Source organism: Giraffa tippelskirchi, chromosome 3 (genome assembly GCF_054371585.1).
Source record: "Giraffa tippelskirchi isolate mGirTip1 chromosome 3, T2T-mGirTip1v1.2.pri, whole genome shotgun sequence".
Taxonomy (NCBI): Eukaryota; Metazoa; Chordata; class Mammalia; order Artiodactyla; family Giraffidae; genus Giraffa; species Giraffa tippelskirchi.
The window spans coordinates 8602902-8618500 of record NC_137277.1 but is presented as its reverse complement, the minus strand read 5'-3'; the positions used below and the strand labels follow the sequence as shown (position 1 = coordinate 8618500).

The 15599-nt window shown below is 55.9% G+C and overlaps 1 protein-coding gene and 2 long non-coding RNA genes across 4 annotated transcripts in view; 1 reads left to right on the top strand and 2 right to left on the bottom strand.

Moving 5' to 3' along the window:
• Window positions 1-15599, bottom strand: part of SEPTIN9 (septin 9) — a 179338-nt gene that overhangs the window by 149426 nt on the left and 14313 nt on the right. Inside the window, exon 2 of one of the 2 annotated variants that reach the window (XM_081575587.1) lies at window positions 11038-11094. In XM_081575587.1, coding sequence (XP_081431713.1) covers window positions 11038-11094 — 57 coding nt within the window. Of the gene's footprint in view, window positions 1-585; window positions 1518-11037; window positions 11095-15599 lie in introns of those variants that run through there. The other variant, XM_081575589.1, reaches the window with a different exon arrangement.
• LOC145540657 (uncharacterized) lies at window positions 1053-5931 on the top strand. The gene is made up of 5 exons (XR_014078458.1): window positions 1053-1507; window positions 2143-2272; window positions 3070-3140; window positions 4259-4427; window positions 5037-5931. It is a non-coding gene; the product is annotated as an uncharacterized LOC145540657 (long non-coding RNA).
• Window positions 3217-8862, bottom strand: LOC145540659 (uncharacterized). The gene is made up of 2 exons (XR_014078461.1): window positions 8397-8862; window positions 3217-5295 (listed from the first exon to the last, which is right to left on the bottom strand). It is a non-coding gene; the product is annotated as an uncharacterized LOC145540659 (long non-coding RNA).

Here is a 15599-nt window from a genome sequence, read left to right as displayed (position 1 = left end):
TCCGGCAGAATAGGAGTTCTCTCCGCTGTGTGTGTGCATACACACACGCATCTGCACATCTTGTCTGGGCACTGGGAGCTCCCAGCCCTGTAATCAACTCCCAGGAAGGCACCAAAATGCTATTTCGGGGAGGAGACCAAGGCGGCCTTGAAGACGGACTTTGGCGAGCAGCGGACAAACAAACCACACAGTGGACAAACAAACCACAAGCGGCGCCCCAGTGCCGCTGGACCGGACCCCAGCGCCAGAATTGGGTCCCCCCACCCGACCCTTTCCCGGACTTTGGCGTCCACAGTCTCAGCATTCACAGCCGTCTTCATATTGCAAAAGTGGCACATTGGGAAATGAAAGAGAAATAGGGAAGGGAGAGCCGAGTTTAAATAAAAGCCAGACTTAGTGAAGCTGCGCTTTTGGAACATTATGGAACATTATGTCCCAGGACCTCAGAACAGTAAAGAGGAAAAGAAATATGCCCGGAAAAATAAGCCGAAGTGACCCCTGGGTGCTTATGTCCCGAAGCATAAAGAAAGTTTCGAGTTAAGGGGAAGGGGCAGCGCGGGGCGGGGAGGAGGGCCCCTTGCCTACCTGTGATCCGGTCTCTCTCCATCATTACGGATATATTTAGCAGCAGGCGGGAGTCCCAGCGTCCCCCTTTCCAGAGACGTCCTCCCCTTTCTCACCCCGTCGCCCTCCCTCTTTCTGCCTCCTCCTCCTCCTCCTCCAAAAACACTCTTTGTCTGGTCTAATTTCTTCAATCTGTTGCAATCACGAATGCATCCAAATTACCACATTTCCATGTGCTGATCATATGTTTGTGCTCCAAACTGAAGTAGCATTGTCTCTTGGAACCGGAGGGGAAAGGGAGCGAAGGGGAGAAATAAAAAGAAGAGGCGGGAGTGAGGGCCGGACGTGGGCCTTGAAAGGCTCCCGCGGTCCCCGGGGTCCTCCGGGCTGAGGACCGGCCGGTGGGGGCTTTGTGCGGTGGCTCCCGAGGTGCGGCAGCGAGTGGCTTCCGGCGCCTTCTCTCCACCCCCTCCAGTCCCTCCGCCTGGGGCTTCTCGTCTGGCTGCTCCTTTTTAATATCCACTTGGAGAAGCTTAACTTAGCCTCTTGGAAACCAGCTCACAGAGTCAAATTCCTGGCGACTCGCAGAGTCTTTCATTCCACCCCCCGGCCCGCGATGCTGAGATTTCCTCTGGTTTGAGCCTTTGCAAAGCCTGGTTCCTGCCTGCCCGCCTGGGCTCCCCTCCACCTCCACCAGCCCTGCGCCCCCACCCCGGCCTGGCCGGAAGGAGGGGTGGTCGCGCCCCAGGCCGCCTGCCACGGGGAAGGTTCAGGAACACCTGCCGGGGATGAGCCGGAGAAGTGCCCCTCTGCAGACGCCGGGTGTCCCGTCAGCCTGCTGGGACAGAGGAGGCAACAGAGGAGCTGGCCGTCCCGCCCCGGCCGAGTGGGGAGCGCGGGAAGGAGACTTCCTGGAAGATTCCTACCCCTCGTTCGTGAGTCAGTGAGTCTCCAGCCGTCCCCTGGGAGGGTTCGCAGTTCCTCACCACAGATTCCCCAGACTCAGCGACTCTCTGGGAGGAGGGGACGGGGGCCTGGCCTGGCTGGGGGCTCAGCTGCGGCTCGGGTCTCGGGTCTCGGCTCGGGTCTCGGGTCTCGGCTCGGGTCTCGGGTCTCCCTCGGGTCTCGGGAGGCTGCTCACCTGGCAACTTAGGGCAGTGGGGAAGGGCAGCACACGGTCAGAGTGAGGGCTGGGGGTCAGGGGGTGGGGGGCGCTGGGACTGGGGGCATCTTCTCTGCTCTTTAAGTTTCATTCACTTCAAGGGTCCAAACTGGCTGCTCTCCGCCCAAGGAACACAGACACAGGCTGTGTTTGCCTGCCTGACCCTGTCTAAAGAAATTGTTGTATCCGTGCCAATGTTGAACACTTGGGCAATTTCACTGAGAACTCCAGATTTTCCTCTTCTCTTGGAGAAGGGAGGGCATACAGCCACACCGAATGAGCCCTCCTGTCTGGCCTCACGGGGCGGGTTTGAAGAGTGCTTCCCTCTTTAGATGAAACTGCCTTTTTTTGGTTTGCTTGTGGTCCCCACAGCAAAATGATGCACTCAGTTTGATTATTTGCCACCCCTCCCCTAGGCGGCCTCCGAGTTTCAGGTCTCTGCCCCATGGCCACAGGAAGGACGTGTCACCGGAAGAGGGCCACACACCATTCTCTGTCGAATCACTCCCTTCTGCCCAGGGCAGGACTCCAAATGCAGTTTCCAAGGTATCGAGGAAAGGAGAAGAGGGTGACAGAGGATGAGACGGTTAGATGGCATCACCGACTCAATTGACATGAATTTGAGCAAACTTGGGGAGACAGTGAAGGACAGAGGAGCCTGGCGCGCTGCAGTCAATGGGGTCGCAAAGAGTCGAGCAGCAAGAACAATAAGGTGGCAAGGGCATCTTCTTGGGGGTGGAGGGACTGACACCTTCTGGGAGACACCAAATCACAACTCCCAGCAGAGTCTGGGGGACAGCTCCAAAGGCGGCCACCTGCACAATGAGGAGAGGTGTTTCGGGCAGCTTTGGGGCGCTGTGTAGGCTGAATAATGCCCTCCCCGCCAAGATCTCATAACCTAATCCCCCGAACCCGTACATGGGAACTTGTTAGCAGAAAGAGTCATTGCAGGTGGGATGAAGTGAGGGATCTTGAGATGGGAGACTATTCTGAATCACTGGTGTGTGAAGGGGGTCCTAAATGCCATCATGTGTATTCAAGAAGGGGGCAGAGGGAGATCTCACACTTACACACACACACACACACGCAAGGGGATGCTCAGACAGAGCAGACCGAGATCCGAAAATGCTAGCCTTGAAAACCAGAGGGATGCAGCCACAAGCCAAGAAAGGCCGGCAGCCCCAAAAGCTGGAAGAGACAAAAACAGCTTCTCCCCTGGAGTCTTTGGAGGGACCCGGGCCTTGCTGAGACCTGGGTTTCAGGCTTCCGGCCTCCAGAACCGTGAGAGAAGACACTTCTGCTGGTTTCAGCCCCCCAAGTTACTGGTAATTTGTTATTTACAGCAGCCACAGAAGACTCAAACAGGCACCACAGACGGACGAAAGAGCCAGGGCTCCCTGTGCAATGCTTTCTGGTGAGTATATTTCATTCTAACGCATTACAATAAACCAACCACCAACAACTGAGTTAGAACAATGGGAATCATGGAGGGTTTTTTGATGTGTTTACTTCACCTCTTTTCCGATTTTGAAAAACACTATTCCTTTTTTTTTTTTTTCTGATTATACATGTACTGTATGCTCATTATACTTAGAAACTACAGAAAACAGATTTAAAAAGAAACCCCTTTAATGCCACCGGGTGCTGTGTGACTCCAATCCCAAATGCAGCAAGCAGGGCCAGGAAGCCCCCACAAGGCGGCAGACCAGTCCATGGGGTCTCCTCTGTCCTTCACTATCTCCCCGAGTTTGCCAGCTGGCAGGGGTGGCAGGCAGATGGCTGGGCCAGGATGAGGAGCGCAGTCATGGCCTCGGGTAACCTGGCCACTTCCTGCAGGCACCAGTTGCACACGCCGTGGATTTTGTTGCTGCGGTCGGTGCAGCTGCTGAGCACAGCTTTGACCCTCGGTTTCCACCCCCCCCACCCCCCCGGCATAGTCTGGCTCAACGTCCAGTCCCCAGTCATGCCTAAAACTCCAAGCATGCTGGCCCAAGCGGGGGATAATTTGAAACCGAAAACCTGGCAGCACCGATTGGCTCCGACAGGGCTGTGTTAGTTACGAGCCATGCAGAGGCAGGGTGAGGCCAGGCAGGGGAGAAGGGGCAGCCGACCCCCACTGCTTACTGAGTCTTGGCCTCGTCCCCAGCATCGGCCACTTGGGGGGCGACTGGCCAGGTCAGGGCTCCCCAAGTGACTCCTCCCTCCAGCAGAACACGGAGGGAGCTCTGTGGTTATGAAAAACTTTGTCCTGGTCTTCGATTCAGCAAGCACATGAACACAGTAAACCAGTGAGCAGTCCCAGTGAGGGGGTCAGCGTTTGAAACCAGCACTTTTTCAAATCGACCGACGCCTGCTGTCCTGGGGAGGGAGGGCGCCCCCCGCTCCCACCAGGCCACAGCTTTGGGGACCTCCCCTTATGCCAGTCAACGAGTCCCTGTTCCCAGCCACCTGAGCCTGCCCACATCCTGCGGTTGCCCAGCAGCCCCTTCCAGACAGTTCTAAAGGCAGCATCTCTACCCTTGACCTCTGCAGACCTGCCCCTGTGACCTGCATACTCCCTGCCACCTTCTTTTTGATGTCAGCATCATCAGAGAGGGGCCCAGGGCAGGTAAGGAGGAAGAGTGAAGCCTGCTTTATCTGTGAAGACAGTGCTGAGTCCCCTTCCACGAAGCCCCCACACCCAGCTGGAGGGGACACAGGGGTAAGAGGCGATCCCAGCGAGCCCTGAACTCCCAACACAGTCCAGGAGGTCTGGGCTGACCCAGCCATGAAAAGGGGGCAGGCGCTCCAGGTAACTCTGACACGGGCAGCAGAGGCCTGGGGAAGGGGGTCCACAAGAGGGGCACAGCCTTGTTCCTGGGGCCCATTCTGGGGAGGGGCCTGTGAGAAGGTGGAAGGAGAGGAATCTAGCTGAAAGGACACTCTCTGAGGCTCTGGACTCAGATTTCCTGCCACCTTTCACCTCCCCCACCCCTCAAGCAGGTACCTTCTTGGAGAATCCTCCATAATTACCACCAACCTATGGGAGACACAGGGCTTCCCTACTGGCTCAGTGGCAAAGAATCGGCCTGCCAGTGCAGGAGATGCGGGTTTGATCCCTGGGTCGGGAAATACCCTAGAGAAGGAAATGGCAACCCACTCCAGTATTCTTGCCTGGGAGATCCCACAGACAGAGGAGCCTGGTGGGCTGCAGTCCACGGGGTCACAAAAGGGTCGGACACGACTGAGCAACTAAACAACAACAATGTGGGGGATACCAACCCCTCACTTTAAAAACAGACTTTTCCCTTTATTTCCTGCTCATCCTCAGACTCAACCAGTGGAGTGCGCTTCCCTAAGTTAAAAATAAAGAAGCTCCATCCCTCCGACCCCCTCCCACTGACCGTCCTGCAGTCATGGCTACTGTACCTGCCAGCAAAGCGGGCAGCAGGCCGAGACCCTCCAGGGCCGGCCCCAGTCTGGCCGCCTGCAGCCTCCTGGAGCAAGACGAATTCCGGGCCTGGGGCCGGCCGCATTCCTCTCCGGAATCTTCTCTCCACTTTTTATGGTGCCTCAGGTTTCCGCCGTTCCTAAATAAATACGATCCAGCTACTCTCTGCCCTGGGGACTGCTGCAGGGTTTACTGGTGCAAACAGCCTGGGCCGGCCTGTTGCTTTGGGAGTTCTTCCAGGTCAGCGTGGAAGGAAATCTAGACAAGGGAGAGAGACAGCCCAGACGGGGCCAAATTCCACCACTAACGGCCCTCGCGCTCAGCCATCCGTCCCGGTCCTGCTGGAGCCGGGAGCTGGCGCTGTATTCCTAAAGGCCCCCAGCTCCCTGTGCAGAGCAAGGGGGATCCAAGAGTGTGGAGACTAGAGTCCTTGGGAGAGTCTGTCCCAAGGCCCCTGCGTTTAAACTCTCCAGGACACATCAAATTTCCCCCACAGGCCTGGTGTCTTTCACTTCCCGCTGGAAATCCCAACATTCTGCCTGCTCTGTGGCACCCAATAAAGGCTCACAGGAGGAACAAGGGATTTGAGGATCTGGTGTGTGGATTAATCCAGACCAGCCCTACCCCACAGAACTTTCTGTGCTGCTGTAGATGCCATGGTCTCTGTCGTGTTCAATATGGCAGCCACGTGTGGCGGACGAGGGCCTACAGTGTGGCCCATGCTACTGAGGAACTGAGTTTTTAATGTGTGTTAAATAAATGCTTTAAATGTAAATAGCTACTGTGCCTACTGGCTGCCCTGTTGGGCCGGGTCTGCCTCTCCTCCGCCTCCTCTCTGGAGGCCTGGCATTTTCCATAAGCCTCTCCCCCTCACAAAGCAAACAAAGAGAAAAGCTACTCAGCCAAGGTAAAAGAAGACTGATGTTTCTATTTTAAATTTGTTTTTTTGGCCAATCACACTCCCCCGCCCCCTACCCAGCTTCTCTTATCAAGTTCAATTCACCAACATTTACTGACTGCCTGCCAAGTGCCATAAGAGCACCCAGCCCTACAGGATGAGAGGATAGAGCAATGCCCGCTGCCCAACTGCTAACGGGATTGACAGGCTGGGTCAAATTACCAAATTACCCTGGAAAGAGACTAGCTTCCAGAGCTGTGACCCCGCAGAGCAGGGAGGGGAAAGGCTGGACAGGGCGGAGGCCAGCAGGGCTGCGGGGCATTAGGCTGGATTTACCAGGTGGTGCTAGTGGTAAAGAACCTCCCTGCCAACGCTGGAGATATGAGAGACGTGGGGTCGATCCCTGAGTCAGAAAGATCCCCTGGAGGAGGGCATGGCAACCCACTCCAGGATTCTTGCCTGGAGAATCCCGTGGACAGAGGAACCTGGCGGGCTACAGTCCATGGGGTCACAAAGAGTCAGATACGACTGAAGCGACTTAGCACACACACACCTTTACTCTGTGGGGAGAAGGGAAGCGAGGGCTCTCTCAGTCAGAGGACCAGGCCCACATCTGCTTTAAAGAATCCCGTGCGTGGAGCCCACTGCGCAAGCCCAGGCGCACAGGTGGGACTTAGTAAAGCCCCCCGGACACTGACTAGACAGGGAGGAGCCTCTGGTGGGGAGAAAGGGTGGGGATAAGGGGAGACACGGAGGCCTGACCGAGACCCAGACAGAATCACCGGAGGCCCATCCAAGGGCCACAGTGAGGGGCGGTGAGCCGACAAGGTCTTGGCAGCCTGTTGATCTAGGGGTGCTGGGGGCATGGAGGTCAAGGGCAACACTGAGACTTTCGCTCCAGTGCCTAGGTGGATGGCTGGGCTGAGACGCAAGAAATGAAGGAGAAGGTGTCAGCGAAGGGGGCAGGGGATAGCAGCTGGGGATCCCTGTGGGGGCCCAGGTGTCAGGTGAAAAGTGGCCAAGACTCTGGCCAGGTCTCTTCCTGGACCAGCCCCCCTGCCCCCCACAAAAGACATTCCCCCTCCCTTGGTGACGGGGACAGGGGGTCTTCTGTGCTGCCCTGGAGAAAGGGTGGGCAACAAGCGGCGCGGACTGCCACGGGTGGGGGGTGGCGATGGCAGGCAGTCCGTGCAGCTGAGTGACAGAACGCTGGGGCGAGGCCCTTCCTCGCAGGAAGGGGTGTGAGCCGGGGCGGGGCGGGGACCTCAGGGACACCAGCCAGGGGCTCATGTTGGGCACCCCCTGTAAGGACAGAGACACAGCCCAGACAGTGGCATTTTAGACACTGCCTCGCGTGGGTGGGTGTAGACCACTCTGGATCACGGAGGGAAGGGGCGCTAGCTTCCTGCAGCTGCTTTAACGAATCACCACAAACCGGGTGGCTTAAAAATAACAGAAATTAATTCTCTCACGGTTCTAGAGGCAGAAGGCCAAACTTAAGGTGTCAGCAGGGCCATGATCCCTCCAGAGGCTCTGGGAAAAAATTCTTCCCTCTTCCGTCTTCCCGTGGCCCCTGGCATCCCGTGGCGTGTGACTGCAAAGCTCCCATCTCTGCCCCCGTCTTCACGCGGCCTCCTTCCTGTGTGTCTGTGTCTCTCTTCTTATAAGGAGTCCAGTCTTTGGATTTAGGGCCACCCTACTCCTCTATGACCCCATCTCTAAGCCCTGGACCTCTAAAAGCCCTATGTCCAAATAAAGTCACTTTCTGAGGTTCTGAGTAAATATGAATCGGGGGTGGTCAGCACTGCTGAACCCACGACAGAAGGGATGAGGGTGGGTCTGGAGACGAGGCCACCACCCCCATTTGAAGGAGGAAAAGCAGGACCCAGCCACACACCGGATGTCAGGGCAGAAGGAGAAGGCCCCAGGGATCCCAGCCAGGAGCCAGCCCAGCGTGGGCCGGGCAGTGGAGGTGAGGAAGCAGACAGAGGGGAAATGCTGTGGGTGCCGTGGGAACCGGGGCAAAGTTCGACAGGTCTGGGACACGGCCGCTCAGGGTGGCTACTCAGGGCACAGAAAGGGAGAGCAGAGTGGAAGCCTGGAAGGGCCCAGGGCCAGCATCCCCAGAGCCCAGGCGATTTGCCCAGGGGAACACTCACATGCATGGGACCCAGGAGAATGTGTCCAGCAGTGTCGGCAACAGAAGAAAACTTCCATGGACCCCCTGCATCTGGCCAAGGGGTAGAAAACTCTGCTTCCCCACACGGGGGCACCCCACCCACCCGCAGTCAAATAAATGAACTTGAGAGCTACACTGGTAGCCGAGCTGGTAAAGAACCCACCTGCAATGCAGGAGACTCCGGTTTGATTCCTGGGTCGGGAAGATCCCCTGGAGAAGGGAGAGGCTACCCACTCCAGTATTCTTGGGCTTCCACGTGGCTGAAACAGTGAAGAATCTGCCCACAATGCAGGAGACCTGGGTTCAATCCCCGGGTCAGGAAGATTCCCTGGAGGAGGACATGGCAGCCAACTCCAGTGTTCTTGCCTGGAGAATCGCCACGGACAGAGGAACCTGGTGGGCTACAGTCCATGGGGTCGCAAAGAGTCGGACACGACTGAGCAACTAAGTACAGCACAGCACAAGAGCCACACAGAGCTACATGGGTAAGTACGTAAATCTCAAGGTCGTCCCATCTCGTGAAAAAGCAAAAGGCAGCAGCCAACTCCCCTCGCACACGTGATGCGACGCTATCAGTGTCAGGAGCAGACGGTGAAAACACACAGCACGTGGTACAGACACACCTGGTTCTAAATTCAGATGGAAAAAATGAAGCAATAAATAAATAAATTCGGATGGGTGCTCACCTCAGCGGGGACGAGGGTCAGCCGAGCACTGGGCTGCGCCTGTTAACACCTTAGTTCTTAAGCAGGATGCTGGATGCGCAGGCGTCATTATATTCTTCACATTTTTAAAAACGTGTTTATCACATATTCATTTATTTGGCTGTGCCAGGTCTGTGTCTCTGGCACACACTATGACATGTGGGATCTAGTTCCCTGAGCAGGGGTAGAACCCAGGCCCCCCAAGTTGGGAGTATGGAGTCTTAAACACTGGACCACGAGGGAAGTCCCCTTCACATTTTTTAATATGTCCAATAATTCTTTTTTTTTTTTTTTTACAAAAAGGACATAAAGTGAGTGAGCTGGCCATAGGGTTACCTGTGGGTAGTCTAAGCTGATGGGCTGTGTGGCTCATGCCAGAAACAGCCATTCCCTATCAGTCTCGTGAAAACCTGAAGTAAAGGAAGGGGCATCACAAAGAGGGCCCCTGGCCTTCTGGGGAGGAGATGGAGTGTGGGGTCCAGACACAGGGGATCAGGCAGAGGGAGGGACAGAGGAGAGAAGGGGGCGGCAGGCTCCAAATGGGGGTTCTTGTGAGGTCAGAGGGACTGGGGCGCTGAGAGGCTGGGGGTCCAGGAGAGAACCCCGCCCGGACCCAGGTCTTAGCCGCAGAGAGGCCAGGACTGGAGCCGAGAGCCAGGAAGATGAGGGAAGGGTGTCTGGGCCGGAGCCCGCAGAGGCCCCCAGAGACAGGATTCCGTGTGTCAGCAGGCGGCTCCATGTGAAACCCAGATCACGGCTTACAGCTTCGGGCTTGGGCAAATTATGCCTTAGGCTTCCAAGTGGAGCTGCGGTCACGGCTGCCAAGTGCTGATGGCACAGAACTGGCCGCCTTGGGCACAGGGAAATAAGGGCCAGAAGCAGACTATGTCCATGCAGCCCAGGGAGCTGGCCTCCCGAGCCCTCACTCCCGGAGCGCACGGGCCTCCCCCAGCACCGAGATGGAGGGAGATGGAGAGGCGGACGGTGGCAGAGGCGAAGAGCTCCGATAAAGGCTCCCAGGAACAGAGCGCCAGCTGGGCAGCCCAGTGGTTAGCGGCCCGTCTGCAGGGGGCGGAGCTTCCCCTTAACCGCGGACGTGATTCATTCCCCGACCAGAGGCCTCCGGACTGCGTCACCCTTCCTGTCCCTCCCACACCCTCGTGCGGACGTCCAGCCTGCACGTCCCTCCGCACCTCAAGCCCCACCCCTGACCCCACTCCCTGCAAAGATCCACCCTCGGCCACCACTCGAGCCTAGGGATGCCCAGCCCACTGGCAGGGGTTACCTCCAGAGGACAGACTTGGGGAGAGGCTGGGCTAGCCCCTGAAGTGGGCCAGGAACATTTGGGTTCAGAATTCTGGGGTCCCAGAGAGCCGGCCTGGTCTGGAACTGTCTAATTTCATAGTCACCAGCCACATGAAGATACAAAGTGGAAATTAATACAAAATAAAATTAGTTAAATAATTCTGTGCAGATGAATGAATAAAATAGACAACCTACACTTCAGGTGCTTCAGAGTCACATGTGGCCAGTGGCCAAGATCCTGGATGATGCAGATACAGAATAGTTCCACCAACACAGAAAGTTCTGTTATCTAGAAGGTGGGGCGTGGGCTTGGGGGGGCGTGGGCTTCGGTGGGCACAACCCCTCCTTCTAAAACAACTGCTATGTCACCATGATGTCCCTCTGCCAGTCCAGCCTGGGGTCTGGCACCTAGCAGGTCCCCAGCACACCCCTGTCATATCCAAGGGGAGCAAGTCCCTTCACCCCTGGGCCCCAATGTCCTCTAACAAGAGGCCATGGACAGAGTCCAGCCCCTGGGCCTGGCCACTGGATGTGACAACAAAGATGCAAGATCAGCTCCTGTGATGACCATACCAGGCTCAGGTCTGACAGGCCGGAGATGCCCAGAGGGGAAAAGTCACAGACCCAGCGGGGACACCAAGGTTGAGAGGTAGAGCCCCATATCCCCTCCACCTCCTCTATCCCCACCCCTTCGCCCAGGCCGGGTCATGGTTGGCAGAGTCTCTTCAGAGCCCATGAGCAGTAACTCCCGCCCCCAGACGAACCAAGCGGGCCAAGGCTGAACTAGTCACTTACCTGGGCCAGTTGGGTCACCAAGCTTCCGGAGACGGCCGCTGGAGGTCCGTGTGACTCCTAAAGACAGGGGCAGAGGGCAAAGGTCACCCAAGGCCACCAGAGGAAGGTTAACACTGGGCATATCCTCACCTCGGTTCCTGTCAGGGGTTTCAGAACCAGAAATCCACCCCTTGTGGGGCCAGAGGCCCTAGCCCTCCCAGGTAACACCTGGCCCCAGCAGCCCCCTGCAGGAACAGCCACCACCGTCTGGATGCGGAGCAGGCACTGGGTCAAACCCCTTATGCACATTTTCCCACCCGACCTTTATTACTCCTTTTTGCAGATGAGATAACCAAGTCTCAGTGGGGTTGCATCACTTGTCGGAGGCCACAAAGCTATGAGGAGTTGAGCCCAGAACAAAGTGAAGTCCATCGCACTCCAAAACCTGGGCTGGGCTCCAGGGTGCCGGCCGCCAGGACTGTCTGCAGGATGGAAGGTGCTGGCACAGGTCAGGTGCGGGCCGGCTCCGGTACGACCCGCATCTACCTTCTTAGGAAGTGGGGTTTCCCTGTCCTGGGTCTGTAACAGGGGGTAAGCCGGGCTGGACTGGGGAGAGTGGTGGATGAGCTGTTCTCCTCCCTCTCCACCCCTGAGGAGGGAGCCAGAACACAGCCCCGGATTAACTCGGCCTCCTGCCTCCCTGCATACACCCCTTGGCCCAGCGCTTGATCCCTGGGGAGGCTCAGGGCAGGCAAGTCCCAACTAGAGCAGATTTGCTGAGATGCTAAGCCAACCAAACTCGAGAGGTTTCTAAGAGGTAGAGGCAGGTGGCTGTCCTATTGCGGCCAAGGTCATGGTGCTCTGGGGTCTGCTGTCTGCACAACCAGGGCAACCTGCAGAGGGCAGTGGGGACACTCATGTTGGCCCAGTGGAAGCCTTCCCAGCAGACAACAACACACACTGGAGAAGAACCCGCAGCAAAGGACGGGCCCAGGCTGGACCCGGACACCTGCCTGCAGCCTCTGCCGTCTGACACGCACCCTGATTGCTAGAGTCAGACATGCCAGCTCCTCCCCTGCAGTCTGCCAGAGAGACTCATTCATTTATTCATCACTTATTCCACAAGCCCACTCCTAAACTATGACCGACCAGGAGTGAATGCAGTCAGCTTTGTTTTGAAAGTTTCCAGAGCCCCGAGCAGGGCAGCCTGCAGGCCTGGTCTTCCTGTCCAGCCCCCAGGACGAAGACAGTCCTCACGTCTGCAGGATGACTCAACGGCTGACAACAAGATGGGAAGAGGGCTGTCCTTCAAGGCCTGGTGCTGGCAAATATCAGCCACTAAGCCCTGGCCTCCTTCCAGGCTGGGGAAGACCCTAAGACGGCTCCAGGTTGAGTTGAACTCACCTACCATGTAAATTGGCTTCCCTGGTGGCTCAGATGGTAAAGAATCTGCCTGCAATGCAGGAGACCTGGGTTCAATCCCTGGCTTGGGAAGATCCCCTGGAGAAGGGAATGGCAACCCACTCCAGTATTCTTGTCTGAAGAATCCCATGGACAGAGGAGCCTGGCAGGCTACAGTCCATGGGGTTGCAAAGAGTTGGACATGACTGACTCTCACACACACACATACACAACATGTAAACAACACTGCAAGAGACGCATTGACATGTGGTTCCCAAGGGCGGTGAGCACTGGGAGCTGGGGTGACTGGTAAAGCTTTGAGGAGATGAGGACTGGAGGGTCCTTGAAAGAGGGCCAGGACACTGGGCTCTCACAGCCACTTCCAGCACCAAGGCTCCATGACAACCATGGGCTTTAGGTCCATTCTCCTACTCACTCAGTGTGACAGACCCACGAGGCAGGTGCCACCACCCTATTTCACAGATGAGGGAAGTGAGGGTCAGAAGCCCTGAAGCTGTCAAAACTCCTACAAAGCCCCTGGCCCCACCCCAGCCATAACAGAGACTGCAATGTTTGATTGTATGTGTCATTTTTAACTGGATCACAGGATGCCCAGATATTTGGCTAAACGTTATTTCTGGCCTTGTCTGTGAGGGTGTTTCTGGATGAGATGAACATGTGACTGGTAGTCTGGGAGAAGCAGGTCACCTCCCCAGTGCGGGCGGGCATCCTCTAGTCCCATGAGGGCCTGAACAGAACAAAAGGCAGAGGAAAGGAGAATTCTCTCTCTGCCTGACCGCCTGAGCTGCAGCCCCAGGTCTCCTCCTGCCCCAGGACTAAGCATCGCCTCCCCTGGGTTCTCAGTTCTCAGACTTGGACTGAATCCACCAGCGGCTTCCCTGGGTGCCCAACTTGCAGATGGCAGATGGTAACTGCATGAGCCAATTCCTCATCACTCCCTCCCTCTCTCCTGCTAGAACCGTTGCTCTGAGGAACTCTGACTATCGCTGGCCTCACACAGTAGAGACGGGGGCATTCTTCCCTGGGCACCCACATGACACTGATGAAAAGTGATAAAGGCGAATCACCCTGCTGAGTGAGAAAGGCGAATGGTGATTCCAGGCTGGCCCCGCCACACAGGCTGGGTGGACCACAGCCTCAGACCTGTGGGGGCATGAAGGGTCGGCATCCGGCTCCCAGAATGTGCAGTCCCTTAAAACCAGGAGAGGGCAAACCTGGAGTGGCTCTGATTCAAGGACTGGGGGGAGAGGGAGGTGGAGGCAGGTGCTGCCCCCAAGGCTGCTGAGAGGACAGAAGAGTGAGCATGGGCACCCCTGGTGCCAGCTCCAGCCTCGTCCCCGTGATGGCTGTGACCTCCCTCCACACCCTAACAGACACATGAGAATTCTCAACATCTGTCCCACCACCACCCCCAACACACACACACACAATGAGCTGCTTTGAGGTCAGCTGTCTGGGCTGAAAGTGGCACCAGTGAGCCATAGCTGAGCCCACGAACCCGGTGAATCCTTGATATGGAAACAGCAGGGCGAGGAATGGAGAAAGACCAGACCCCACATTCCTGTGGATCGAGTCACTTCCGGGTGCACCTCCCCCCAGGCCAGCTGGATGCCCACCCTCCTGGACAAAGATTGAAAAAAGAGAGAGAGAGAAGAGGGTCTATTCAGGTTAAACCCCAACCCCAGGCATCTGACCCCCAAGAACCAAACCCACGGTGGGGGTGGAGCCATGTTAATAAGGAAGATAGCCCGTGTCTCAGATTTCTTGGGTGGAGTTATGGTTTTATTTACACTGTTTATTTTTCAGATTTCCCGAAATGCACGGCTGGTGCCAGGCAGCCCCTGGCACAGAGAAGATGCCAGGCCTGCTCCCTTTAAAAAGAAGGGGAGGCGGGCACCCGAGGTTCCCGAGCCCGGGGCCGCCTCCTCCAGAGCCCTGGAAGAAACCCCAAACCTACAGCAGCGGAAATTCAGTTCCTCGGACCTAACTCCTCAGGTCTGTGTCCGAGACCAGTGAACAGGTAGCCGGAAAAGCCTCCAAGACATTGAATGGCTCTCTCCAGGGGAGAACAGAGTTGTTTTTTATGCGATTTCAAAATAAAACATACTCAGAAAGAGGGGAGATGATTTGAAGTTCAGCTCTCTGGCGTCATCCCAAACCAAATTATTTGAGTTCTCAGAGGCCAGGGAGGCAGGAAAGCCTGCAGTCAGATGAACAGGGCTTGAATCCAGACCTCACCAGGCACTCACTGCGGGTGACCTCCCCTTTCCAAGCCTCAGCTTTCCTATCTGCAGAATGGGGACAGAGATGGGGATTACTCACAGGTGACTAAGATTAAATGAGGTCACACATTGTAGGCACTTAGCACAGTGCCCGGCACAAAATATACACTCAATAGATAATATAATTTTTAGGATATTAATGATATACTAATATAAATTATCATTATAATAGTTATTGGGACCCCTCTGGTGGTCCAGTGGTTAAGAATCCACCTCCCAATGCAGGGGACACATGTTCAATCCCTGGTCAAGGAGCTAGATCCCATATGCCTCAACAAAGACCAAAGATCTCGCGTGCTGCAGCTAAGACACAAAACAGCCATACAAATATTTTTTAAAAAAGAAAAGAGGCTTGGCTGCAGCCCTGTTTAAAAATATATATATATATATATAATATGACTAGAGAAGGAAATGGCAACCCACTCTAGTGTTCTTGCCTGGAGAATCCCATACACAGAGTGGCCTGGAGGGCTACAGTCTATGGGGTCACAAAGAGTCAGACACAACTTAGGGACTAAACCACCATATTATATGACAGCCACATACATATACCAGCCTAGACCCAGGGATTTACAGCTGGGCATTAACAACCATTGGCCGCCCTGTGCTTAGGCATTTAAACAAAATGTAAGTTATAACCATGGAGACGGGAATGGCTACCCACTCCAGTATTCTGGCCTGGATATCATGGACTGAATACTCCATGGGGTCGCAGAGAGTCGAATATGACTGAGTGACTTTCACTTTCACTTTTAAGTTATAACTAAGGCACCTTGCATGTTGCAGCTGGGGTGCTGCTACCCCAAGAAAGGCTACCAGGAGTCCTATTTGACTCCCTGCCAACGAAGGGAAGTTGACAGCCCTCCTGGCCTCCAGGAT